General features: G+C 56.3%; 1 protein-coding gene across 1 annotated transcript in view; it reads left to right on the top strand.

Moving 5' to 3' along the window:
* The first annotated feature begins 3,156 nt into the window (after window positions 1-3,156).
* The window catches only part of SCN4A (sodium voltage-gated channel alpha subunit 4), a 45,991-nt gene continuing 21,265 nt past the window's right edge, over window positions 3,157-27,882 (top strand). The window contains exons 1-13 of the mRNA XM_041461879.1: window positions 3,157-3,262; window positions 13,883-14,181; window positions 15,034-15,152; window positions 16,091-16,180; window positions 16,822-16,950; window positions 17,029-17,120; window positions 18,626-18,943; window positions 20,570-20,633; window positions 21,094-21,235; window positions 21,989-22,201; window positions 24,330-24,485; window positions 24,701-24,821; window positions 25,926-26,164. Of these exons, the coding sequence (XP_041317813.1) occupies window positions 13,918-14,181; window positions 15,034-15,152; window positions 16,091-16,180; window positions 16,822-16,950; window positions 17,029-17,120; window positions 18,626-18,943; window positions 20,570-20,633; window positions 21,094-21,235; window positions 21,989-22,201; window positions 24,330-24,485; window positions 24,701-24,821; window positions 25,926-26,164 (1,947 nt within the window). The 5' untranslated portion in view covers window positions 3,157-3,262; window positions 13,883-13,917. The remainder of the gene's footprint in view (window positions 3,263-13,882; window positions 14,182-15,033; window positions 15,153-16,090; window positions 16,181-16,821; window positions 16,951-17,028; window positions 17,121-18,625; window positions 18,944-20,569; window positions 20,634-21,093; window positions 21,236-21,988; window positions 22,202-24,329; window positions 24,486-24,700; window positions 24,822-25,925; window positions 26,165-27,882) is intronic.

The following is a 27,882-nucleotide window of genomic DNA, read 5'->3' as shown; positions in this document are numbered from 1 at the left end:
GGGAGGAATTTCTTCTGAAGATCCTCACAATCTCGGAGATTTTTTCCACCCTAAAGGATGCTGAGGCTGTGTTCGGGAGGGCTGAGCCCGGGCAGGGCAGGGTCAGGTTTCCCGCATCCCCTCCCCAGCACAGCCGGAGTGCCGCAGCCTGGCGCCCTCCTGACCCAGCGTGTCCCCGGGATGCCGCGTGTCCCCGGGGTGCCGCGTGTCCCCGCAGGCCCGAGCGGTGCCTGGGCACGGGGGAGTTTTGCCCGGAGCCGGAGGGTGGCACTGCGGCCCCTCCGCAGCGGCGGCACGGCGGGGCTGGCAGCGCTGGAGCGCGGTGTCCCCACGGGGCACAGCGGGGCACCCGGGGTGACAGCGGCCACTGAGCCCGGCTCCGAGAGCCCCAGCGAGTGAGGCACGGGTCACACTGCTCTGGGCACTCGGGAAGAGCCGGGATAGCCGGGCAGCCCGGCCAGCCGCGGGTTAACCCGCGATGGGACGGGAACCGGGCCGGGCTGGGGCGCGGTGCCTGGAGCTGCCCTGCCCGCGTTCCCGATCCTCCGGAGCTGCCGGGACCCCCCGCCTGGGCACAGAGGGTGCCCTGGGCTCCCATCCGCTCCTTCATCCCGATCCGGGATGGTCCCGGCGCTGCAGCTCGGGGAATTCGCCCTCCCCGTGTCCCGGCACGCCGCGAGTCCCTCCTTCCCTGCCTGCACAGGGACCGGCAGAGCCCCGGGGACACGGTTGGGACACGGTGGGGACACGGTGGGGACAAGGTTGGGACACGGTGGGGACAAGGTTAGGACACGGCGGGGACAGCGCTGGCAGTGAGCAGAGCTGGAGAGGGACTGGGGACAAGGGATGGAGGGACAGGACACAGGGAATGGCTCCCACTGCCAGAGGACAGGGATGGATGGGAGATTGGGAATTAGGAATTGTTCCCTGGCAGGGTGGGCAGGCCCTGGCACGGGGTGCCCAGAGCAGCTGTGGCTGCCCCTGGATCCCTGGCAGTGCCCAAGGCCAGGCTGGACAGGGCCTGGAGCAGCCTGGGACAGGGGGAGGTGTCCCTGCCATGGCAGGGGTGGCACTGGATGGGCTTTAAGGTCCCTCTAAACCATTCCCTGGTTCTGAGATCCTGTGGTGGGTCCAGCACCACAAGCCAGGGCACCTCAAATACCCGAGGCTGGACCAAGCATGGCACTAATTCCACCCTGGAACCCAAGGACACGTTTTTCCCACCCTGATCAGTGTGGTCAGTACCTCTGGGTGCCCCAAGCTCCCATTCCCATTGGGATTTCCTTGGTTCTGCAGACAGAGCTGTGCCCCTGTGTCCTGCTGGGGACCCTCGGTGTCCCCATGTCCTGTAGGACAGGAGACACATCCCAGGGTTTCCAACCTCACTCCAGGCCTGCTCTTGGGCTGGGAAAAGCAAAAATGGACCTGTGTAGCTCAAGAAGTCTCCCTGTTGTGACAAGGCTGGCCTTGGAGCAGCTGCTGGGAGCCACCAAACATCCCCTGAATTCCCTGCTGTGACCAACAGAGCAGTGGAAAGTCCCCACAGGCACAGCAGGAGGGTGCCCCTGTCCCTGCTGTCCTCAGCAGCCAAACCCCAGGATGCACAGAGAATGCTCTATGCCCCTGGATCCTGGCTGTTTTTCTGCTGCTCAGCCCCCATTGGGCCCCTGTTGGATTCAGCCTTTTTCTGACTCAAAGATGGGGTAACTGAGAGGTGTTTTAAAAACTTTTATTCCATTTTCAGTCTCATGTGAAGGCTGAGACAATACAGATCAGAAGCTAACAGTGCACAGGCTGCCAGTGCCAGCCAGGCCTGTAGCCAGCCCTGGGAGCTGCTCTGGGCTCTTCCCTCCCTCCTTGCCTCAGTTTTATCCCCTCTGAGCCTGCTCAGGGCTCCAAGCCAGCCAGCAGAGCCCTGGTTTTCAATTGAGAGGTCCAAGAGATGCCTCCCAAAGCACACCTTTGGCCTCCCCTGCACAGAACTCATCCTGCACCAGCTCATTCTTCCCTGGAGAGCTGAAATGGCTCCTGCTCTGCCTTATTCCCATAGCCCACACTGGACAGGAAAATCGTGGAGTCAGAAGCAGAATCAGTCCAAGGATCTTCAGTTCCCAGCTCCCTGGTCAGAGCTGCAGGCCTGGCCATGGATGTGCTGGCTGTGGAGGATGCTGGAGGGCACAGGGGAGAGGGGCTGGGCAGGGAAGGGGATTCCCATGCCATTTCAGGCTGAGAAAGTCAGGGGATGCAGCTCCACTGAAGCCAGCCCAACACTGGGAAGATTCTCCAGGGTGTTTTGGGAATGGAAAAGCAGAAATTATTTACAGGAACAGTAGTTTTGGTGGGATGATGAACCCCTCTGACCATGCTGAGTGCTGGAGTGGCTGCTCCACCCCCAACACAGCCCTGAGCACACCAGAAGGGGTGACCCTGCAAGCTGGGTGCCCCTACACCCTCTCCTCCTGGCCCTGGAGGCACCTCGAGCACCCCCCGAACCCCAGAAGTGCCTGGGCTTGGCAGGAGAACCCAAAGGCCCCATCAGGAAGCACAAAAGGGGGACAACCCCATGGCAAACCCCTTTGTCTGTGTCACCCTGGTTGTCGCTCACGGGGTCCTCGTGGGCAGGACGCGTGGGGGACATCCCCATCGGATGCTCCTGGGATGTTCTGGTGCAAGAGGGTGCGAGGGGGGGACAAAACAGTGACAGACACCCCTCGTTTGCCGGCAAGGGGAGGAGCGGGGTCGCTCCTGGGTGCCGAACAATGGGAATGCCGCCCCCGAGGAGCCACAGGCTCGGGGCAGCGCTGGCAGCGGCGTTGGCACCCGGTGCCCCCCCCGCCCTCGCAGATGTCCCGCTGCTCTTCCCAGCGCCTGTCACTGCCGGGGAGGCGCTGGCCAGGGTCGCTCCCACCTCCCCTCCACGTCCCCGCGTCCCTTGGGGTGCCGGAGCCGGCCCAGAGCCGCCGGCACACCTGGGGCGCTGCGCCGTGCCCGGGCAGGGCTGCCCGCGGCCGGGGGCGATGGCACCGCGGGGGCTCCGGCCCCGCCAGCGCCGTGATTGGCGCGGCACGGAACGAATGCCACAGCTGAGCCGGGCCAGGCTACCTGAAGGAGCCCGCATGTCCTCAGGTTTCACTCATGACCATCTGACAGCAGCAGCAGCTGCGCTGCCAACTCGCCGAGCCAAAGCGTCCAGGAGTCGAAGGAGAGGGAAATTCTGGCCCTAAAAGGTCTCTCCTTGGGATTTCGCACTCTCCACCCAACAGTAAGTACTGGGGTCAGCCCTGGGCGGCTGCCAGGCCCCCGGGCAGGGCGGCAGGGTCGGGGATGTGCCCAGGTTTGTCGCTGTCGCTGTGCCTGCAGCGGTACCGGCAGTGTCCCGGGATTTGCGGTCCGAGCACCGGAGGTGGACGGGACCAGGATGGACCGTGGTGGCTCTGGGGGCTGTTTAGGGCTGGAGGCACCTGCTGCACCCCCCGGCATGGAAAACTGTCCAGGACAGGGGACAAAGTCCCCACAAAGGTGCAGGCAGGGCACGGGACAGGGTGGCAGCAGCCAGCGGGCCCTCAGTGGCCACAGGGCTGCGGCGGGCTGAGGGGACAGTCAGGGACGTGGCGGGCAATGGGCTCCCGAGCCACGTTCCCGTGTCACTAAAGGAGCCACGGGCAGGGCTCACAAGTCTCAGGCTCCTTTCTCCTGGCTTCTCCTCCTGGAGGTCTAAATATAAACCCCGGTCTGGGCAAGCCAAGGTTGCAGGAAAGGTCTGCGGGTGCTCCCAGTGTCTCCTTTCGGGAAGGGCCCTGTCCCTGCAGAGCCCCCCTGCTCCGTGGGGCGGCAGGGAGAGACCCCCGGGGCAGAGGTGGGACCCCTGTGCCAGGCGGGAACGTCAGGGATGGGGCAGCAGGGAAGGGGTGGCTGTTCCCACACTGGGGCTGTGGGCACACAGGCACAGCCCAGGGTGGGGTTCAGAGCTGGATCCCCCATGGCAATCAGGCAGTGCCAGGCTGGGGTTCAGCTCGAGGATTTTGGGTGCTGTGTCCCCCCTGTGCCAGCTCCCATCACTCGCTGCATGGGCAGGGCCCGCTGTGCTCCCCAAGAGCCCTTTTGGGGTTTATCCAGGGGCAGTCAGCCCCCATTCCCCCTTTCCCCCTATTCCCCCTATTCCCCCCGTTCCCCCCATTCCCCCATTTCCCCCATTCCCCCTATTCTCCCATTTCCCCCATTTCCCCATTCCCATTCCCCTATTCCCCCGTTCCCCCATCTCTGCAGAGGGGCGTTTGCCGAGCAGCACGAGCATTTCCTGCCCTGCCCTCAGGGCACTGACGGAGCTGTCAGGGATCAGCCCGCGGCAGGCGAGGGATGGAACTGCGGCTGCCAGCAAGGGATAACAATTCCACAAAACCCTGGGGACAGCAGGACATCCCAGTCAGTCCCATTATCCCGGGGACACCCTGGATGGGTTTATGCAGTGCTGGAGCTGCCTCCTCTGGTTCTTTCCAGGATTTATAATGGTTTGAAGGGGAAAGAGCATATTTACAGGAACTGGTTAACGAGCACAAAGTCCTGCCTCAACTGTGCTGTGCTAATATTTAAATAGCATTTTCTATTTTCTGATGTGTGCAGAAGGGTCCGGTTCAGGATTTTGCTTGGCTCTGTGGAGTCCCTTGGGCAGCTCCAGCTCCACTCAGGGAAATTTGCTGGATTTGGGATAGGAGAGGGAGCGGCAGAGCCATGAGGAGATGCCCAGCACCGTTTCTGTTTGCAGCAGGTCGGACTGACGAGGTTCTGTTTGCAGCAGGTTGGATTAATGAGGTGGTTTCTGTGCAGGGCAGAAAGGGGAGAAGGTGGTGGATGCTTTGGGAAGTTGGTAGGGAAAAGATCCCAGTTTAGCTCGGGAGAGAGCAGGGAGGGTGCTCAGTCTCTGTCCCTGTCCTGCTGCCTCCCTCCTGGGATCCATAAATCCCTGGAATATCTCATCTTTGGGTCCCCCTTCTCCATTTCCAGGTGGACCTGAATGAGATCTCTGGGGCTGTGGGGCTCGGCATCTGTGGCAGCTCCAGATGCCCCGTGCTGGTCCTGCTTGGCAGGGGTCTGCTCCAGGGAATTGGGATCCAGGGGCTGCAGTGGGAAAGGGGCATCTTCCAGCCGTGGGAAAATGCGGGCTCCCAATATTGCAAATCCCACGGGAGCAGCACGGCGGGGACCTGCTCCTGGTGCTGTGCTGGAAATCCCTGCGGGAGCTGCTGTGCCTGCTGGTATTCCCTAGGGCTAGGGGCATCCCTGCCCCCCGCGCCCCCGAGCCTGAGGGGCAGCAGGTCACTGCAGCCCCAGGCCACTCCCCCTTCCCCCTCGCTGTCCCCTCGCTGTCCCCTCTCTGTCCCTTTGCTGTCCCCTCGCTGCCTTCCCAGCACGGCTCAGATCTTTTCCAAGCCTGACACGGGAGCTGCTGGCAGGGAGGAGCCGCAGCTCCGGATGACACCCGAGTGCAGGGTGGGCAGTGGGCAAGCGCAGAGTCCCCACTTTAACCCTTCCCTGGCTGCTCAAGCCTCCAGCACTGCCAACTCCCCCCAAAATAACCCCGAGCCGCCACCCAGGCCGGTGTCCCCTTTCCAGCAATGCCCTGTCCCCCAGCAGGGACAGCAGGAGTGGGGATGGGGTGGCATCCCCGGCTCCAGGCAGGAACGGGTCAGTGCGTGGCTGCAGGATGGTGCAACCTCCTATTTCCATCTGCGGCCGGGGAGAGCATCCCAGGATTTCACAGCTCCCGGGCTGTGTGTGCCACCCCCACGCTGAGCACAGCAGGTACAGCCTCAGGGCACCGAGCCCCGGGAGCTGCAGGGCAGCAGCGATCCGGGAATTGCCGGGAATTCGTTCCCAAGTGGGTTTGGTGCTGCTGCAGGAGCGGAGGCGCCTTTGCAGGGCTGGATTTTTGGGGCTGATGTCCCTGGAGGAGCCGTGCCCCTGGGAGGTTCAGCACGGAGGATTGGGAGGTTCAGCACGGAAGATTTGGCTTTCCAAAGGAAGGCGGAGCCGGGTGGGTTCGGCTGGGTTTTTGCAAGGAGCTGGAGGAGGGAGCAGCACTGGTTTTGGCAGGTGCAGAGCACCCAGAGCAGTGCAGAGCTCACGGAAGGTGCTGCTGGAATTGGACGCAATTCCAAAGGAACTGTGCATCCATCCCGTTCCAGGGAAATCCCGAGCCCAGCACAGCTGCGGGGTGTCCCTGTGCCAGGGCAGCACCAGGCTGGAGCAGCTTGGCTGCTGCCAGGAAAAGGCTGGAGAGCGTTGGGAGGGCTCCTCTCTGCTTGAGACAGGCAAAAAGCAGGGGAGCTGCATCATTCCCATAGCAGGGAGTTCATCCTCTGTGGGCTGAAAATCATGAAATCATGGAATGGGTTGGGTTGGAAAGACCTTAAAGCTCATCCCATTCCATGGGCAGGGACCCCTGGGTGCTCCAGCCCCAGTGTCCAGCCTGGCCTTGGGCACTGCCAGGGATCCAGGGGCAGCCACAGCTGCTCTGGAAATTCCATCCCAGCCCCTGCCCACTCCGCCAGGGAACAATTCCCAATTCCCAAGATCCCATCCATCCCTGCCCTCTGGCAGTGGGAGCCATTCCCTGTGTCCTGTCCCTCCATCCCTTGTCCCCAGTCCCTGTCCAGCCCCCTGTGCTGCTGCCCTGGGTGACCTGTGGGTGACAAGCAGTGGCCTGGCTGGGGGACAGTGGTGGCACACGAGGAGCAGGAGCCACTGCAGCATCTCAGTGCCCTGCTCTGGCTGAGAAGAGGCACCCAGCAGTGCTTGTCTGGCTCTGGAATCGTTTCCCAAGGACCTTCCCTTTGGCCGGGCTCGGGCGCATTCCAGGCAGCCCTTGGTGACGGATGCACTTGGACACAGCCCCCATCCCTGCTGGCACGCTTGGCCTGGGCCACGCTGCGGGCAGAGCAACAAACCCCACCCCAAGCAGGGCAAAGAGCCGCGGTGGTGACAGGAACCAGCCCTGGGGATGTGTCACTCACGGGAGCCACCGGTGCCAGAGGTGTCACAGCCACACGGCCCCGCTGAGCGCTTAGAAACGTCTGCAATTCAAAACATAATGCTGGAAAATGAAAAATTACTTTTTTTTCTCACTCTAAGTCTTCTGAGCTCACCACTCCTTTAAAATAGAATGTGGAAAGGCTTGCGGACACTTAATTTTCTTCAAGGCATTGTTTTCTTGTGAAAATCTCCCACCCTCTGCCTTTAAAGCAGCCTTAAAGCCCAGCAAGTTTCCAGAACCACCGTGCTGCTGGAATTCCAGCAGCCCACAGCAGCATCCAAGAGCCTTTTGTGTGTGAAAGGAAATTCTGGAGATTTCCTGTATCTTTCCACATGGTCTTTGTAATGGAGTTACAGCACAGAATTAAAGGACCACAGTTTCTCCAGGGATGGAAGCATCAAACTCTTAAAGGGCACAGAAAGGAATGTAAATTTGTTTACAAAATGGTTGATTTTGTCTGGCACAACTGAGGGTGCTTATCCGAGTCCCTGAGAGAAACTCCCATAATCCTGAATATTCCACAGCCCTGCTGAGCTCCTGGGAAATCTGCAGGAGCTGAGGTGAATCTCCCCCACCTGCAGGGTTGCAGTTCTCACCTGTGCTACTTGTGGATTAAAAAAAAAAAAAAAAAAAAAAAATCACATCAGATTTTTTCAATCTTCCCATATTTTTCTTAAAACTTGTGGGAAATACAGCAGGAACTAAACAAAGAGCCCACAGGACGTTTTCAGGCTGTGGCACCGCTGGGACCAGGCCAGGAGGGTTTTCTGCAGCCACCAGACTTTCCAACACAGCTCCTGTCACCCTGCAGGCTCCTGCTGCCCTGGCTGGGTTTGGAGCAGATTTGTGTTTTCTTGCCAGCTTAATCCGTGGAATTTGGGGTTTTTTAAAACCTGAAAATTCCACAGCCCTGCTGAGCCCCTGGGAAATCTGCAGGAGCTTAGGTGAATCTCTGGTTTCCCCAGGTCTGGGTGCTACCACAGCTCCCGAGGGAGGCTCAGCCTGTGCCCTCCCTGCCCCGGGCACACGAGTCCCTTGTCACACACTAATCCCCGCTGCAGAGCCCCAGGCTGGCTGCTCCTGCTGAGTGAGGCTCATTTACACCTGCTGGGGCCATTCCGGCTGTGTGATCTCCTGGACTCTGTCCCTGTTGGTCCTCGTGAGATTTTTCCAGAGTGTCCCAAGAGGATGAACCTTGCAGGACAGCTTTGCAGGTGAACTCCTCTTAGAGCAGCTCCTTGAGCTGTGTTTGAATGGTCAGGGCATCCCAGAGCTGTTCCCGATGTCCACAGGGCTGGGATCTCCTCTAAAATATCTACTCTTATTTGCAAATATATTCTTTAAAACTTGTTTCTAGTTCTATTTCTCTTTAAACAATATCTGTCCTATTCCATGGCATTTGTAAGTCAACATTTTTTATCTCAAACTTTACATACAGATACATCTATGTGAACTTTCTATCCAACTTTGAGAATTCTCTACAAAATCATTTCCAACACTCCCAGGAGCAGCATCCTCCTGGCACACCCCAGCTGTGCCTGTCCTCACCCCCCCAGCCCCGTGTGCCTGGGGGAAGCTGCATCTCCCTGGCCTGGCTCCCTGGGAAACGCCAGGGCTGCAGGGGCCCCCCAGTGTGGCGTTCACATTCTCTGAAAAGGATTTTTCTCCTGGGAAGCTGAGAAGCCTCTGAGAAAAGGAAAACCGTTCTTATCTCATTTGCTTCTCCTGTGCTGTGCTCATGTGGAACGTGTTTGGAGATTGTTTACCCACAGGTGATTGTTTCATTGGTTTTGGTGTGAGTTATTTTGACTCTTTGGCCAGTCAGGGGCCAAGCTGTGTCAGGACTCTGGAAAGAGTCACGAGTTTTCATTATTACCTTTTTAGCATTCAGTAAGTATCTTTTCTGTGTTCTTTAGTATAGAATAGTATTCTTTAATATAATATAGTATCATAAAGTAATAAATTAGCCTCCTGAGAATACGGAGTCATGGAGATGCATCATTCCTGCCTTCATGGGGCATTTCCCAGCTAATACAATACCCCAGAGCACAGGAGGCTCCAGGTTTGGAGGTGATCCCCCCAAGAAATAAATGCCTTAGGGAGGAACTGGAGCCTGGGTCAGGCAGGTCGGGTGGATCCCAAGCCCCTGTGTCCCCCAGAGCCAAGAATGCCCTCCCCCTCTCTTCCCCAGCCCATGGAGGTTATTTTCTGGGCAGAATGAAGTGCCTGGATGGGGTGGCCATGCAGGACCTGCCCCCACTGTCCTGTTGCACAGATCCTCTTACACAGCATCCCCGGGAGCTCCCAAACCAGTCCTGGTACTTCGGTGCCCGATTCTTTTGTGTGCCCTCAGCAGCAAAAATATCAGAGGGAGCTGAATTCCTCTCCAAGTGCAGCCTGGGCACTCATGAGGTGGGAGCTGCTCCCAGTTCCCTGCTGGCAATTCCTGGTGCAGGAGCTGGGGGTTGAGATGCTCATTCAGAACATGTCACGGGCAGGGTCCCAAAGCTGCAGCTCGCCTGTTGCATGCCACAGCAGCAGGTCCCCAGCCAGGTGATAATTAGCATTGACTCCATGATTCACAGAAGGCTGATCAATCTCTTTATCATTACATCGTTATTAAGAAACCCATTGTTTGATAGGTAGTTATCATACACCTGGACCTAATTAGTGCTCCAATCCAAACACCATCACCACTGGCTAATTAAGAAACCATCCTGTGGTAAACAAATCTCCATAACACATTACACATGTTCACAATAATAGGTGCAGCAAGCTAAGATAAGAATTATTTATAATTCTTTTCTCTGATCTTCTCACAGCCTTTCCCTGGGAAAGTTCTCTGTTGCTGTCGGTGGCCAGAGAGCTGCTGCCCCAGTGTCACAGCAAAAAGGAGCCATTCACCTCAGCTGGGCGGCCAAAATTTAAGTAAATAAGTCAGTGCTCTGTAGAGACATTTTAAGTGATTCATTTCCCAGCAGGAAAGATGAGGGGCAGGGATTTTTCTTAATCAGGGACTCTTGGAGAGGACTCAGGTGCTGGAGAGCTGGGCCCAGCCCTGAGGGACCTGGTGGGTGATTTGTGCCAGACGTGTCACTGGGTCTGGACTGCCTTTACCTGTGGGAGCACAGAGTTTGGTCTGGGTTATTCACAGGAGCTGCTAAAAACGTGCCAGGATGTGCCAGGGTGTGCCAGGGGCTGCTCCTCCTGTTCCCATGGCCAGGGGCTGGTCCCAGGGTGGCACCCCTCACCCAGGCTGGTGGGACCCCACTGTGTGGCCCACCCTGTGCCCTCCTGTGGGCTGGGCTCACTGGGGACAGAGGGGTGCTGGGCTGAGCCCCCACAGAGCCTGGGCTTGGCTTTGTTCTGAAGCTGGGAGGCAACCAGAGATGCTGGTGGCTTCTCAACTGTGGTGTGTGGGACCTGGGCATGGGGTTAGCCCTGCTCCTCCTCCCTGGGGCCATCCCATCCTCTCTGGGTGGCCCCAAAGGGCTCAGAGCCTGCAAAAGATCCTGAAAAGCTACAAAGAATTCCCATGCCAGGGGCAACTCCCCCTTTGAGCCTCCCAGTGTAATCTCAGGCTGTGCTGCCCTGCCCCAGCATCTCCCAGCCCGCTCCTGGTGCTGCCCGGCGCTGCTGCATCGGCCGGGGAGCGGCTCGGCGGCCCCAGGGGCAGGAGAGGGAACAGGGGCAGGAGAGAGGGCACCGGGACAGGGGCAGGAGAGGGACACGGGCAGGGAGAGGGGACAGGGGCAGGGGCAGAGCTGGGGCTGCTCGCGGCAGCTCCCCGGGACAGGAATGAGCAGAGTCATGGGGCTGCAGAAACCTGAGCCCGGCGCTGATCGCTGGTGGCAGCTGGAGGCAGAGCCACCTCCGGCAGCGGGGACAGCGCTGGGGACCGCGGCAGCACCCGGGGAACACGGCCCGGGCAGCACCCCCTGCTCTGAGCGGGGACAGCAGCTCCGGCACAGCCCGGGCACAGGCTGCCCCTGACAGCCCTGCGAATCCCGATTCCCAGGGAAACTGAGGCTGCCCAGAGTGACGAGCTCCTCTGAGCCTTCAGAGCTGCCAGAGATGAGGTGGGAAGGTCAAGCTGCATCAAGGGAAATACAGGTTGGATATTAGGAAGAAGTTTTTTACAGAAAGGGTGATGAAGTTCTGGAATGGCTGCCCGGGGAGGTGCTGGAGTCACGATCCCTGGGTGTGTTTAACCAAGCCTGGATGTGGCACTGGGTGCCAGGGTTGAGCTGTTGAGGCTGGGTTGGACTCGATGATCTTGAAGGTGTCTTCCAGCCTGGTGACTCTGTGATTTCTGTGAAGGTCCCCCATGGGTCCTGCTGGAGCCTGGGTGCTGCTCCCCCTGATGACCCCGATGGATCCATTCCCAGCTGGAGGTGTTCTGTGATCCCCTGCACCAGCACATTCCCCCTGGGATTTAGGGTGATAAAACCAGCCACAGGCCCGTGCTTCTTGGCTTTTTTGAGCTCCCTGTTATCGAGGGGAAGGTTCCAGAGCTGCTCAAGTGGAGCAGGAACTGGGTGTAAATCCAGAGTAATTTCATGAGAAGCAGCACTGGTGGCACTTCTGTCACCTGCCCAGGCACTGTCCCCTCTCAGAGACACTTGGGACCCAAAATTCTCTTTTTGTTTGCTTTGATGAGGTGCCACCTCTGGGTTCCATCCCCCCAGCCATGGGGGCCCCATGGGGGACCAGTTGGGGCCACAAGCTGGGCTGGGGCTGGACTCTACTTTGCAGTGGTGTGACTCAGTTTGTGCCATTAAATAACCCCAATCAGCAAGGGCAGAGTTTTCCCTAAATCAGATGGAGTCAGAGAATCCTTCAGGTTGGAAAAGCTCTCAGAGATCACCAAGCCCAGCTGTTCCCCCAGCACTGCCAAGGCCACCACTGACCCCTGTCCCCAAGTGCCACATCCACAGGGCTTTTAAACCTCTCCAGGGATGGGGACTCCACTCCTGCCCTGGGCAGCCTGTTCCAAAGTCTGGCCAACTTCTCCATGAAGAAATTTTCCCAACACTCAATTTAAACCTGCCCTGGCACAGTTGTTCCCTCTCCTCCTGTCCCTGTTCCCTGGGAGCACAGCCTGACCCCCCGGCTGTCTCCTCCTGTCAGAAGTTGTGTAGAGCCAGAAGGTCCCTCCTGAGACTCCTTTTCTCCAGGCTGAGCCCCTTCCCAGCTCCATTTCCAGTCTCTTTTCCCATCAGGGCTGTAAACGTCCAGTTCTCCCTAATCCCAAAGGGCTGAGGGTTTCCAGCTCTCAGCACAGCAGGGCTCTGGGATTATTGAACCTGAAGGACTTTGGGGGCAGGTTCTTGGCAGCTTCACAGGAAGTTTGGGGTTGCAGTGGGATGCTTGGTTTGGGAGGGTGAGACACAGAGGCGCCGCTGTCCCAGTGTCCATGAGAAGCAGGGTCGAGTTTTACAGAATGTTGGGCTCATATCCCACACAATCTGGAGTTATGGGACATTGTCAAGGCACAAGAACCTCTGTGTTGTTGGGGGAGCCTCTACCAGTGTCTCTACCTCCCCCAGGGCATGTCAGCCTCTTCCCCCAAGCGCAGCCACCCCTCTCCTCCACACTTCCCTCTCTCCAACTCTTTTTATGCAGCAGAACATCTTTACCTCTCCTAACCCACCACCCTATTCCTTCTGTCATCCTGATCCCCATAACATCCAAAAGTGCCGTTACTGCTTTGCTTTCTGGCTCAAGAGAAGCCTTTGACCCTTCCTGGGAGCAGAGCCACCCAGCAGGGCAGGTTCCTCGTGCTTCCCATGGCTGGGAGCTGTGCCAGGGCCACAGCCCTGCAGGACCCAGCTCCTCTGGCTGAGGACCCTCCTGTCTGAGGCACCACAGGCCCCTTGCAGGAGCTGCAGGAGCAAAGCTGTTGATGCTCTGCCAAGGGGAGGCAGCTGGAGCAGGGTTGCTGCTTCCAAAGATGTTTGGATGTGTTGAAGCACCATGTTTGGGGTGTGAAATTCTGTCTGGCACTGCCAGGTGGTGACAGGGACACCAGGTGTCCCAGCCTCATGGTGCCTCCTGACTGGAGGTGGAAACACAGAATCAGAGAATTAATGAGGCTGGAAAAGACCTTTGAGATCTTCAAGTCCAATCCATGACGTGTCATCCAGACCATGGCACTCAGTGCCACATCCAGGCTTTCCTTAAGCACCTCCAGGGACAGTGGGACAGTGACTCCACCACCTCCCCGAGCAGCCCTTTCCAATGCCCTGTCTTTCTGGGAAAAAATTTCTCCTGATGTCCAGCATAAACTTCCCCTGGTGCAGCTTAAGGTTGTGTCTCCTTGACCTGTCACTGCTCCTGGGAGCAGAGCCCAACCCACTCCTGGCAGCACCCTCCTGTCAGGGACTTGTAGAGAACCAGAAGGTCCCCCCTAAGCTTTCTCCAGACTGAGGCTTCCCAGCTCCCAGTGGGAATGGGGGTCTGGAAGGAGCAGGAACACCCAGGGTGCTCCATGATCCACACATTATATCCTTCCCTGTGAGCTCAACATTTCTGCCATAAATGCACATAAAACCCCACTGAGATTTTCCACCAAACACCCCTGAGATGTCCCCAGGTGGTGTTCCTGAAACCCCACTGAGATCCTGCCACCAACTGTCCCCAGGATGTCCCCAGGTGGTGTTCCTAAAACCCCAGAGATCCTGCCACCAAACATCCCTGAGATGTCCCTAGGTGGTGTTCCTAAAACCCTGTTGAGATCCTCCACCAAACGCCCCTGGAGATGTCCCCAGTTGGTGTTCCTAAAACCCTGCTGAGATCCTCCACCAGCTGCCCCCGAGCTGTCCCAGGTGTTGCAGCCCCTTGTCCCCGCAGGCTGGGCGCAGCTGGCCCGGGAGCAGAATGAGAGGATGGCCGGCCTGCCGCACATCCCGGGCCCCGAGAACCTGCGCCCCTTCACCCCGGCCTCGCTGGCCGCCATCGAGCAGCGCATGGCCGAGGCCGAGGCGCTCCGGATAAAGCGGCAGCAGGTGGAGATGCCTGAGGAAGAGGAGGTCAAGCCCAGCAGTGACCTGGAAGCCGGCAAGAACTTGCCCCTCATCTATGGTGACCCACCCCTGGAGCTGATCGGGACCCCCCTGGAGGACCTGGACCCTTTCTACAAGGACAAGAAGGTGAGGGCCAGAGCTTTGCCCGTGGTAGGCTTGGCCTTAGGTGTAAGTCCCAAGCAAAGTCCCAAGCAGGGACCTCCTGTGCTTACCTGATCCCATCCTGGTGATCCACTATCGGTTTCTCCAGGTCTGGATTGAAGGCACTTGAGACAGTAATTCATGTTCAGACTTGGGTGACTATTATTTCTTATCAGTAAAACAGTCTCACTACTGTGAGTTCGGCAGCTTTTCATTAGCAAGGCACAAAATGGCTAACAATCTCTTGTTACAAGAGATTGTTAAGACTAAACTATCCAATTAAGAACTGACACCTAGATTATTTTCCCTTTTAACCCAATAACTGATCCCAAAGAGCCCACAATGTGGCCTTTTCTGCCCAATTACAAAATGTCACCCAAACCCATGAAGAAGAAGGAAGAAGAAGCATGAAGAAAAAACCCAGGAGGACACCCTGTACCCTTCATCTTGCTTCCATCCACAACATACTAAAAATCCCAAAACCTAAATTTCTCACCAAGTGATACACCTACACTACTCTCTATAATCTATTTCACACTTCTGTGGATTCTAGTCTATCTTGAAGTCTAGGAAACTTTCTCCATGGATGAGGGTCAAAGTCAGTGCTCCCCTGGGGGTCAGGGCACCCCAGAGCAGAGAAATATTTCCAGTGCCCTGGGTTTCCACAACCCACCACCCCAGACTGCTGTGGTTGCTCCTCTTCCTAAGCAGAGAGCATCTCCAAGCCTTTGGAGCTCCAAACATGCAGAGACATCTCCCCTCCAAGGGCAGCCCTTGGTCCATGGTGTTTTGGGGGGTGTAGAAGGACTAACCCCCCCTCTCCTCTTTTCTCCACAGACGTTCATAGTTCTCAACAAGGGCAAGTCCATCTTCCGCTTCTCAGCCACCCCTGCCCTCTACATGCTGGGGCCCTTCAACCCCATCCGCAGAGGAGCCATCAAAGTCCTCATCCATTCATATCCTTGGTCTCTGGGATGCTGCTCCATGGCCAGTTCAAACCCCGCTGTTCAGAGTCCAAACAGCCCCAGGAGAAGGACAAGTGAAGGGGTTGATGATGGGGTGGTGTGGAAACCTCCTGGGCCCCCAGCCCAGGCAGGACCTGCTGCCCAGAGCTTTACTCCAATGAGCAGTTCTTGATGGGCACCTTGGAGGCACTTCTGGTTGGAGAAGGGAGGAATCAGTTTGGATGGAGAAGGGAAGAAGCCCAAGTGGTGAAGCTTCCTAGGGAGAGGATGAAGGGCTTTGAGGTCTGGGGAGACTTGGACAGGAAGGGAAATGTTCATGGGTCAGGGGATCTGGTCCCACTGGGAAGGGGGTGAGCAGGGGAGCTCCAAGGAGGCTTTGGGAGAGGGAAGCAGAGGAACCAGGACAGAGAGGAAAAGGCAGGAAAGGAGCCCAAGAGCATGAGGGACATTGCCGTGTGGGTGGGAGTGATCCCAGAAGAGCTCTGGAGCAAGTGGGGGTTCTTGGCCATGAGGGAGGAGAAAAAGAGGGAGGTTTTGCAGTAGAGAGGGCTAAGCCTAAGAGTTAGAGCTTTCTAGAAAAAATGAAGGGTTTTGAGGTCTGGAGAGACAATGAAAGGAAGGGAAAGCTGTATCCAAAGGTGATGGAGAGGGAGGAGCACAGGGGACAGAAAGGGAGGCAGAGCCAGCACCACAGAGCTGGAAAGGGGAGCAGAAAGGAAGGAAAGGGGCTGGGACCATGCACAGAAGCAAAGAAGAAAAGAGGGAAGTGTGAGCACAGGACTGAGGCAGGAGAGCAGCAGGAGGAGCAGGGTAGGGTGAGGTACCAAGGTGGCAGCCAGGACAAGAGGAACGGGGACACTTGGCTTCCTGACTGTGGGGAGGGGGGATCCAGGCATCATCCAGAGCATTTTTCCTTGACCAGGTTTTAAATTATTCAGCATGTTCATCATGATCACCATTTTAACCAACTGCGTGTTTATGACGCTGAGCAACCCCCCGGCGTGGTCTAAGAATGTGGAGTGAGTCCTGAGACCTCCCCTGGCCACAGGGACAGCCCAGCTTGGCAATGTCCCTCAGGAGGGACAAGGCCAAGGCTCAGAGCGGGGCGTGGGGATCCAGGCACCCTTCAGCACAGGGCAGATGTCACTGGGAGGTGCTGGTGGCACTCAGAGGGGAAGTCTACACTCTCCATAGGGCATTGAAGAGTGAGAATGTTTCAGAACTGCCCAAAATCTGGTGGGGTCCCCATGTCTGGAGGGCCCTAAGGAGAAGGTTGGGCTGGGCTGGGTCAGCACTGTCAGTCTGGAGAGGCTGAGCTGATCCACCTGTCCAAGGACCATGGACAACCCAGGGGAGAGGAGAAATCCAGCATTTTCTGCTGTGGTTCCGCACCGTCAGGTCTCAGCAGGGTTTTACAGAGAGCGTGGGGGTGGTGGGGCATCAGCAGGGACAGAGGTGATGCAGAATGGTCACCAGAGGGATTGGTACCTTGAGATGTCCCAGCCCACCTTATGAGGTGAGGTGAAAACCTCTCCCAGTGCTGAAGCACCCCAAAAACCCATCAGCCCCCAGAATCAGCTCCTCAAGATATTCCCCCTGGGAGGAATGGGCAAACCTTGGACCTAGGCAAGTGTGTCCTGGGTGACCAGTCCCATTTCAGATACACCTTCACTGGGATCTACACCTTTGAGTCTCTCATCAAGATCCTCTCAAGAGGTTTCTGCATCGACGACTTCACATTCCTGCGTGACCCGTGGAACTGGCTGGACTTCATGGTCATCTCCATGGCGTGAGTCCGGTGGGATGGGGAGGAACGAGGAGTGTTCTGGGCAGAGCCCCTGCAGCTCTTCCCTCTCCTGTCCCACAGCTACATTACCGAGTTCGTGGACCTGGGGAACATCTCTGCTCTCAGGACTTTCCGTGTTCTCCGTGCCTTGAAAACCATCACGGTGATACCAGGTGGGACTTAGAGGAGGGGCCTCCCCTCCGTGCCTTCCCCTGAGCTCAGGTATTCCCACTATTCCCAGAAATTCCTGGTTCTTTGGGCAGCTCCAAGAGAAAACAGAGGAAATGAGGTATTCCATAAATTTTCCATGTAAATTTGGCTTTTGGGTCAGATCCTGCTGATTTTACATCTTGAAATCAGCTACACTCACCAGGTTGTTTGGCAGCCCCTGAAGAGGCAGATGTGATGTTTTTAAGGTTCCTTGGAGATGGATTGAGGGAGTTTGTGCTCCCAGTGGATTTATGGGTTTGATAAACCAAAGCTTTCCATTTTTGAAGCTATGGTCTCAGTTTTGTGCTCATTGTTGGCTGTCTGGTGCTGAGGCTGAGATATTTAACAGGTATTGGTTTAACATCACCCAAAACATCCAGACTTGTGTGAGGAGCACCTTATCAAATCCCTCTGATTGCTGATTTCCAAATATGATACCATTTAAACACTGTGCTTTCAACCCCTGGTGCAAGCACACAGAAAGCATGAGATTGAACTGAAAATGAAAATTCCTTGTGGTGAATAAATCCTTGTGGTGTCCCTGTAGGCTCCAGATCATGAGGGTTCACATTTGAATGTTTTTTTTCCTTCGTCAAACAGGCTAAAAATTGCATTGAGCAAAATGCAAACTACTGCTTCTTTCTGGAATTACATCCCCAAGGGTTCTGCAGAAATAGCAGTGGCAAAAATAAGCTGGTTTGGAACATCTGACCTTGGCCAGGCCCTTGGAGAACAGGATTTTACCTAAATAGTTTGGGGAACGATGACCTGGCAGGAGGACAGGGCTAAAGGTCATTTCCTTGGAAAATTTCTCCATGTGAGAAAGCTCTGGGCTCAGAGAAGCTCTAAAGATGAACATTGGGATGTCCCAGCATTGCCCATCATTCATGTAGACCTTGGCTGACAGAAACTCCACCCTCCATGGAAAAATCCCACTGAGGATCTGTGGATGAGCCTCCCTGGGGAGGGATTGGTGATGTCATGGGGAGAGATGAGTTAATCCAGGTGCAGGTGTCACTTTGTCACCTTCACTTGGGCACACCAGGGATTTCCCAGCTTGAAGGGATCAGGATGAGGCCACAGCCACAGAGGCTTTTCTGGAGCTGGGAGAGGTGCACAGCATCAAACAGCCGGGCCAGCTTCTCCATGTCCCACCCTGAAGTGCTTCACTCCAGTGGTTTGGTACAAAAAAAATACCAGATTTAGGGAAAAAAGAAAATGCAAAGGAATTTATGGCTGCCAGGCTGGGGTGGGCTTTTGTTTGGCTATCCCAAGGCTGGGATGGGGAAGTCACCAGCACCAGCCCAAGGGTGACAGCTGTGGGGGGCCCAGCCATGAGTGGGGACAGAGCTGGGGGCTCACTGGGGGCTCACTGGGGGTGACACACGTCCCCACCATAGCCAGCCCCTTTTGGGGACACCACAAATTAACCAAGAGCAGTCAGCTCAGTGGTGGCACCTCCCCCCAGGGCTGAAGACGATCGTGGGGGCTCTGATCCAGTCGGTGAAGAAGCTCTCGGACGTGATGATACTCACGGTTTTCTGCCTGAGCGTCTTTGCCCTCATCGGCCTCCAGCTCTTCATGGGCAACCTCCGGCAGAAGTGTGTGCGCTGGCCTCCCCCCAACAGCACCTTCCTGCAGGATCTGGGGCTGGACAACGACACCTCGGCCAACTCCACCTTCTACGACTTCATGGATGACTTCACCGGGAACTTCACGGGGAACTTCACCGGGAACTTCACCGGGAACGACACCTTCGACTTCGAGGCCTACATCAGCGATGAAGGTGAAGCTCCTGCAGCTCCTTCTCCTCTGACCTCTCACCCCAGTTCAATCCTCAGTTTCCTGCTCCTCCTGGCCACTCCAAGCTTTGCTCACAGGGACCTTCCTGCCAAGGCTGGTGGTGGCACAGGCTGTGCGTCCTCACTGAAGGCACAAATGGGATCAAATCCCCCTGGACAGGGACAATGAGGTCCACTTGGGCAAGATGAGCTCTTCCAGGATGGTTTCACAACAGGAAGGTTTGGATGGACCAGCGTCTCCATCTCCCACTTGCTGGTCAGAGCCAATGTGCCATCAGGGTGGTCACAGCAGGGGGACCAAACCCTTGAGGAGCAGGTGAAACTTTGGGTAGAAAACCAGAGGAAAAGATGCAGGAATGACATTTTGAAGCCACTTTTCACTATGTAGATCCTTCTCCAAGTAGCACAGTGCCCAATGAACCCTTTATGCAACACCACAAAAGCCAAAGGGAGAGAGGGAGGGAGAGGTGGGACCAGCACAGCTCCTCAGGAAGATCTACCTTTCTCCTTTCCTATCCCGTCTTTGAAAATTTTGCCTGAAGTGTGGTGGGTTTTTTGTTTGTTCTTCAGTTTTGAGTTTTTAAACTCCACAAGAATGTAAAAATCCAGCAAACCTGCCTGGTAGAGCTGCAGGGTGCCTCACAGGGATGCCCTACATGTCATTCAGGACATTCAGCAGAGCTCAGAAGACCAGGATGGGTCACAGCTGAGCTTCTTGTCCCAACAATCAGCTCCAGCATTCATTACAGGAAGGTTTTGGTAGGGGACAAGTTCCATCCATAGGATCTGATGAGCTCCAAGCAAAGAGGAGCTGCCCAAGGCCACAAGTGCAGCAGGGCAGCTGCTGGGGCCAGCCCAAAAACCTGGAATTGCACAAACAGGGTATTTCCCCCCTGAGCCCACACAGGATAAAGAGAAGCCCCATGGCAAGAAGGCAGGCAGGGCCAAGGAGGATCCAGGGAGCCCCAGAATCCTGGGAGGGCTGTGCTGGGTGATGTCCAGGACTGGCTCCAGCTGCCCTCTGCCACATCCACTGTGGGTGTCTGCAGCTGCTCCTCTGTGTCCCTGGGCAGGTCACTGTGGTGGCACTGCTTGGCAGCTCCTGTGGCTCTGCAGCCCTAAGGAAGAGCTCTAAGGACCCCTGGGGTCCCCACCAGCAATGGGAGCAGCAGGAGAAGCTGCAGCCATGGAGCAGGAGCATTTGCCCAGGTTTTCCTGGAACTCCTGCCATGCCCCATGCTTGGTGTTTCCTGCCAATGCCCTGATTTCCTGGGAAAACAGCCCAGCCCTGAGCCTTTGACCTCGTGTTAACCCATTCTCCAGGTGGCCTGGCCCTGGCCAGATCCAGAGGGATTTCCAGGCTTGGGAGGGACCTGGTTGGATTGATGAAACAATCCCAGGAGCTCCCTGAGACAGAGCCAAGACAAACAACAAAGCCAACAGAGAGTAGATAACCACGTGCCCCGACACTGGAAGTCAACAAATTTCATTGGGATTCAAGGAATTTCCCTGACAGCAAGTTGCACCCAAGAGTTTGAAAATCAGTGTTTGTGCTTATTTAGTTATTTATTCATTGATTTTTATTCCTTGCCCTTTCCCCACCTGCAAAGCCAATTACTACTTCCTGGAGGGAGCCCTGGATGCCCTGCTCTGCGGGAACAGCAGCGACGCTGGGTGAGTGACACCCCCTCCCTCTGCAGCCCTGGGAGGGCACAGGGAGCTGGCACAGCTCGAGGGACCCCTGGTGCTTGGGATGGGGCTGGGAATGGGGCTCTGCAGGGGAACAGTCCAGGAACCCCAGTGGATCAGCTTGGAGGCCACCCTGAGGGTATCAGCTGGATCATCCCAATGGTACCAGCTCGAGGGGACCAGTCTGGGCATCACAACTGTATCAGCTTCAGCTGGAATCAGCTCAGGCATCCCAAATTTATCAGCTTGAGGGGTCTCAGTCTGAGCCTCCTGCCTGTGTCAGCTTTGGGGGTCATCAGCTATCAGACAGGGCAGGTGCTGCCAGTCCAGGCATCCCACCTGTCCCATCCTGGAGGGGAGGGTCCTCCTGCTGCACCCCCTCCCTTAGGGATGGGTTTGGCTGCGGGGCCATGCCAGGGTCTCATCCCTGCTGTCCCCCTGGCAGGAAGTGCCCCGAGGGCTACGAGTGCATGAAGGCCGGCAGGAACCCGAACTATGGCTACACCAGCTACGACACCTTCAGCTGGGCCTTCCTGGCCCTCTTCCGCCTCATGACCCAGGACTTCTGGGAGAACCTCTTCCAGCTGGTAGGCACTGCCCCTCCACCCCTGAGCAAGGGTTCCTCCCGTCTCTGGGCTGCCCCTGAGGTGAAAAGTCACTGCCTGGAACCTTGTGGGTCCTTCTCCTGTGGTCTGTGGATCCAGCCAGCATCAGTGGAGGTGGGGATGGTCCATTTACTACTTCCCTAACATGGGAGAGCAGTGTATTTCCCAGGGTGCTGCCATGGGAAATCAGGGATTTATAAGATTGTCCAGAGCACCTCTGGCTCCAGCTGAGGGACAGGATAAGGAGGAGAAGCCAGGTCACTTGTCCCCCCCTTGAGTTTTCCTCTAGGGAGACACCACAAAGCCCCAGCTGACCCTGGCTCCAGAGGCTGGCCAGGTAAAAGGGATCCTACACCTGAGGCCAGATAAAAGGGATCCTACACCCTGTCCTCTAGGAAGGCTTGCCCAGATGATTAGAGTCAGAAAAGGACCATGCTGTCCTGAAGGTGAGCCCTGAGAAGGTGGGGGCTGAGCAAAGCGAGTCAGTAATGGAATATTGGTCCCACCTCCATCACTCCCAGCCCTCAGGAACCTCAGGAAACAGGGCTTCTCTCTGCCTCCCACCAGTCCCAGCCCAGTGCCAGGGCCTGCAGGAAGGTCCATTGTGCAATGACCAACCCTTGGAAAAGACAGGAGCAAAATATTTCCCTCCTACCACAATCAGGAGGGGCAGTACCTTCTCTTGGGAGTGTCACCAAAGTGACATCGTGACATCCCTGCCACCTCTTCCCACAGACACTGCGGGCAGCAGGGAAAACCTACATGATCTTCTTCGTGGTGGTCATCTTCCTGGGCTCCTTCTACCTCATCAACCTCATCCTGGCCGTGGTGGCCATGGCCTATGCTGAGCAGAACGACGCCACCATGCTGGAGGAGCAGCAGAAGGAGGAGGAATTCCAACAGCTCATGGAGCAGCTGAAGAAGCAGCAAGAGGAGCAGGAAAGGCTGGTGAGTTGGAAGAGTGGAGGCCAAAATGAGAGGTTTTGGGGACAGGGAGAGGAAATGGAGGCCAGCAGCAAGCATGGTGTAAAATCTAAATAAAAACTCCATTTGGTCCATAGGAAGTAGAGGAAAAAATGGAGCAACTATTTTGGGCATCACATCTGAATGAAAAAACTGAGATACTATCATGGGTGGGGACAAAAAAGGCTGAAAATATCAAATTTTCACATCCAAATCCCAACCCAGGGTGCACTCGGAAGCAGCAGAGAGGAGCAGCACAGGGATGTCTGAGAGGAGGAGGAGGTGAGGGACATAAAAGGCCTCAGAAGTTCCAGAGGATCTCCTGCAGCACATCAGGAAGGCTGGCAGGAGCCCAGCTCGGTGTCACCAGGGCACAAAGGAGCACTCAGGGAAGATGGGGCAGCACAGCTCAGTCTGGCAGCAAACCCTGGGCTTTGGGGACACAACCAAGGGCTCGAGACATCCTGAGCCTCACCAGGGAGGTCCTGGTGTCCTTATGGGATCCAAGGAAACTGGAATGGTGGAAGTGTCCATGCTTATTGCAGGAGGGTTGGAAACTAATGGTCTTTCTGGTCCTTTCCCACCCAAACCACCTGGGATCCAATGAACACCAGGTGGGAAGGGACCTCCAGCCCTGCTTGGCCAAAGCACAACCTGGACAAGAGATGTCCCATTGTGGTGCCAGGATGGCACCCCTTCACCCCTTCACCCCTTTGCTGTCCTTGGGAATGTTTTTCAGTACAATATTCCTATAAAAAAATGGCCAAAAGCCTCTGGTGCTGCTGCCCAGCCATTTTCCAGCTCTAACCGTCCTTTTGGTCCATGTCAGCAACACCCACAGGAGACATCCCTGAAAATCTCTGTGTCTGGGCAGGACACCACCTCCCTCATGTGTAGAGAGGCACAAACCAATGGTTGACTCTCTCCAGAGCCTCTTATCTCTCTTATCTGTCCAGAGCTACAGCATCCCCTGGCCTGTCCCTCTCTGGCTGCTGCTGTTTGCAGGAAGGGTCTGAGCCAGCCCTGCCTGAGGGTTGGGGATTCTGGGCTGGTGCTGAGCCCCTTCCCTGAGCAAATCCACCAAGGAAGTGCCCAAAGGCTTTGTCAAGGGATGTCTTCCATTAGAGTCACACAGAGAAAGGAAAAAGACAGAGGCAATTAAGCTGAGAGTGAGGGCAAAGCACCTCCAAGAAGTGGCGGCTTGGATCTATTTCATATCCCATGATTAAAGGTGGAAAATGTCCTGGATTTCAGCAATGTGCTGTGAGAACATAGAATTTTCCACTCCACTGTGTCATCCTCAGTGCTGCAAGAGGATGTAATAAACTTCAAATTTTAATATCACTGTTGAAAAGAAAAAAAAATAGACAAAAAAGACCTTTTTTTTTTTTTTTTTTTGGCATGCAATGGAAATGTGTTAATACAACATTTAGTGCAAGTGCCAAAATCCTGGAGGTCACATTTCACATTTCAGCAAGAGCCTTGAGGACTTTGCTTCTTTGCCATTTTGGATGAGAGCTCACTGCAAAGGGCAAAGTTTTCTGCTTGAAGAACCAAGGTTTGCTCAATTTTGTCCTTAGGAATTATTGTCCCTGACCAAATCTGAACAGACCTAACTCAGCTGTGGAGAGCTGAGTGCAGGGTGTGCAAGGGAAAGGGAAAACTGTAATTAGTGTAATTTTGTGTAAAACTGTAATTCTTTTTTATTTGTGATAACAGAAGTGGTTAGAGGTGGTATTTTAGTGGGAGGCCAGTAGTTTTGGTGGTTATAAAATGGTGTTTGCTGTATTGTGTATGTTTGGTATTGGGGGTTCTTATTTTGTTGTATGGTAACTTTTTGTAGGGAAAAGGAAAGGGAAAGGGAAAGAAGGAGAAGGAGGAAAAGGAAAAGGAAAAGGAAAAGGCTTGGAAATCCAGGACAGCTTGGGTTGGACATGGAAGCTCATCCAGTCCCCCCTGCCATGGGACACATCCCACTAGCCCAGGTTGCTCCAAGCCTCCTCCATCCACCATTCCAGGGAGGGAAGGAATTTTCCCAGCCCCTGGAGCCCTCAGCCACTGTGGATGTCCCCATGGCTGTGGGCACAGGGGTGACAGGGCCGGGGTTGTGCAGTTGCAGGAGCGCTCGTCCAGCAGCAATTCCCTGCCCAGCAGCGTGGCCGGGAAGGGGCACGACTCCGACGTGAACAGCGACCAGGACAAGGCCAAGGACTGCAACGGGCAGGTGGTGCCCAAGATCACCCTGCAGAGATCCGACACCGTGGTTGATGTAGGTGCCAGCTCTGCCCCTGCCATCCCTGAGGGTGCCCACCTCCCTGAGGGGCCAGGCTTGTGCCCACCTCGCTGTGGCTTGGGTCCTACAAGCCTTTTTGGGGTGCCCACCTTGCACTCAGAAGTCTCTTCAGACCATTCCCTGTTTTCTGCCTGCTCTGTCCTTCGGAGCATGGAATAACTCTGCGTTATCCCTCCCTCCTCTCCTCGCAGTTCAACCCCCATGAGCCGGAGAAGCCAGACCTCAACCACCTCACTGTGGGCAACCAGGATGGGCCAGGGCTGGAGAAGAGGGTGGGAAGTGCCATCAGTGTCATCTCCAACGCTGTGGAAGGTATGGCCCGCTGGGTGAGGGTCCTGGTCAGGGCTGGAGGGCCTGGGTTGGTGACAGTGGCTGTCCCAAATTCCTAGCCCCACACAAGGGATGGCTCCAGCCCTGGGGTCTCCATATGGGGTCAGTGATGCTCAAGCCAGACTTTTCATCCCTGCTCACTGGGATGATGCCTGGAGGCAATAATCCAATATCTCACACAAATTAATGGGAATGCAGCTGGTTAGAGGAGTTTCCAAAGCTAACTGGGAACTGCTGAGCAGCTTCCCAGGAGCTGCAGTGTCAGCTTCAGCAAAAAGCACCATGAACTCCACAGCTCATGTCCCCTGTCCCCCCAAGAACAGGCATGAAACCCCCTGGTCAGCCCAGAGCAGTGCCCTTGGGTGTCCTGGCAATCTCAGCGTGGCAGGGACACCTCAAATCCTGCCCAGGGGCCGTGAGCAGGATTGGATCCACAGTTCCCTAGCTGATCTGCCTTTCCATCCCTCTCCAGTTTGGAGGGCCAAGTCTGCATCATCTCTGTGCTGGGGCTCCTCCTTTAAGCCCCTGTATTTTTGGGGTGCACAATACAAAAAAAGACCTAAAAGATCTAAATCTTTTTCAAAATGTCCAAAGGAGGGCTAAGAAGATGATGAAGGATGTGGAGGAGCCACATGAGGAGTGGCTGAGGTCTTGGTTTGAACTTGGTTTGTTCAGCTGCAGAAGAGGAGCCTGAGGTCAGACCTCAAGGGGCAGCTCCAATCTCTGCTCCCTGTGACCAAGGACAGGACAAGAGAACGAGCTGTGCCAGGAGAATTTGGGATGGATACTGGGAAAAGTTCTTCTGCTGGGCACTGCCCAGGCTCCCCAGGGAATGGTCCCGGCCCCAAGGCTGCCAGAGCTCCAGGAAGGTTTGGACAGCACTGCCAGGGATGCCCAGGGTGGGATTGTTGGGGGGTGGATCAATGATCCCTGTGGGTGTCTTCCAGCTCAGGCTATTCCATGATATTAAAATCATAGATCATCCACAGCTGGCCCAGGACCTCAGGAGAAGTTCTCCTGAGGGTCAGCACTTGCCCACCCAGGTGAGGACAAGATAATCCCACACTTTTCCTTTCCCACCCTCAGAGCTGGAAGAAGCTCACCAGAAATGCCCACCCTGGTGGTACAAATTCGCCCACACATTCCTGGTCTGGAACTGCTGCCGCCCGTGGGTGAAGCTGAAGGAGTTTGTCAAGCTGGTGGTGATGGACCCCTTCGTGGACCTCGGCATCACCATCTGCATCGTGCTCAACACTCTCTTCATGGCCATGGAGCACTACCCCATGACGGAGGAGTTCGAGAACGTGCTGAGCGTGGGGAACCTGGTAGGGAGCTCCATCGCCCCCTTTCAAACCCCTCCCGGGGGTGCAGATCCCCCTGCTGCTGTGTGACACATCCCAGCTGCTGACAGAACACGGCAGGGCTCTGCCCACAGCCTCCCTGCGCAGGGCTGGGCTCCGGGGTGGCCCAGACCAAGGGCACTGATGGGATTGGGATCCACCATTCCCTGTTCCCCTCCTGTGCAGCCCTGCCCGGCTCGGTGCATCCTGAGCCACCCCCTGCATCACAGCCCTGGGTGACACCACAGTGTCCCCACAGAAATGTTGGGTACCACGGGGCAGAGCAGAGGGCGTTCCAGACTGTGGGAACAAACAGGTCCCGGCTGAGCAGGAAGCACCAATGCAGCATTAAAATTACCAGTAATCAGGGGTTTGTCCTGTGCAAATCTCGGCTGACCTGATTTTATAGGTGCATTTAGTGGCTGCTCCTGCTTGGAGCTTGTGGCAAAATCTCTGAGCGGGATGGATCAGCTGGGGGGAGCCGCCTGGCAGCGGTGGAAATGCACTGAGGAAAGGGAGCTCTCCCATCTCCTGGGCTGCCCCCGTGCCCTGCCCCGGCACCTGCGGGGCTCTGAAGCGCAGCCCTGGAGTGACAGACGCCGCTGCCCGGCGGGCGGGACCGGCTCTGGTTTCATTCAGGAAATACAAGGGGATTAATGGGCCGGGGCTCAAGGCACGGCCGGGCTCTGGCGGCTCCAGAGCTTCCTCCGAGCCGGGAGCGGATCCCCGGGGGATGATCTGCCGGGGAAGGGCCAGGTGGGGATGGCAGCAGGCGGGGGAGATCCCCCTGAGCCGGGGCTGCCCCACATCCCCTGCCCGTGCCCGGGTGGGAGCTGCCTGCCCCACCACAGGGTGCGCAGGGCAGGGCAGGGAGCAGCTGGGAGGAGCAGGACCGGGGATGTGTGGGGGCTGGCATGCTGGGGACAGTGGGGACAATCTCCTGCGATTCTGGAGCAGGAAAGGGGATGTGTGTGGCCATGCAAAGGGCATGTGGGGACAATCCCCTGGGATACTGGAGCAGGACAAAGGATGTTTGTGGGCTGCCATGCAAAGGACACGTGGGGACAATCCCCTGGGATGCAGTTGCAGGAGCAGGACAGAACATTTGTGTGTTGGCATGCGAGGGACATGTGGGGACACCCCCCAGGATGCAGGATCCTCCCTGCTGCTCCTCCCCGCTCCGTGAAGGACAGACCTGTCCCAACACCATCCCCAGTCAGGGCAGATCTGTCACCAGGCTCTCTGCATGTGCTGTGCTGTGGAATTGCAGCAGGGATGGCGACTGTCACCTGGCTGAGCCCTCTCTGCAGTGACACAGTGCTGCAGGTGCTGCTGTGGTCCCAGGAAAGGAGCAATGTGTAAAACCCAGCTCAGCTCTCCCAGGGCTCAGGGAGGGACAGGGATATCCTGGCAGCAGCCCAGTTCCCAGTGCTGGGCACCTGTGATTTCCCAGTCATTCCAAAGGTGTCTCCTTGCCAAGGAAATTTTATTTTTAATTTTCAGCTGCCAACACTCACCTTTGTGTCCCTCCAGAGGAATCAGTCACCAGTATTCCCAGCCTGGCTTTACCACCCCACTGGGCAGCACCTGGGAAGTTTGTTCCCAACTGGGACTGGCAGGGGTGAAATGCTTTGGGAATACCCCAAAAAAGAGGGATGCTGCCCACCCCACCCCACAGCTCAGCACTGGTGTATGAACAAGTG

This window comes from Pyrgilauda ruficollis, unplaced genomic scaffold (assembly GCF_017590135.1).
Source record: "Pyrgilauda ruficollis isolate IOZ18807 unplaced genomic scaffold, ASM1759013v1 scaffold157, whole genome shotgun sequence".
NCBI classification, from domain to species: Eukaryota; Metazoa; Chordata; class Aves; order Passeriformes; family Passeridae; genus Pyrgilauda; species Pyrgilauda ruficollis.
This window is presented reverse-complemented; position numbering and strand designations above follow the sequence as displayed.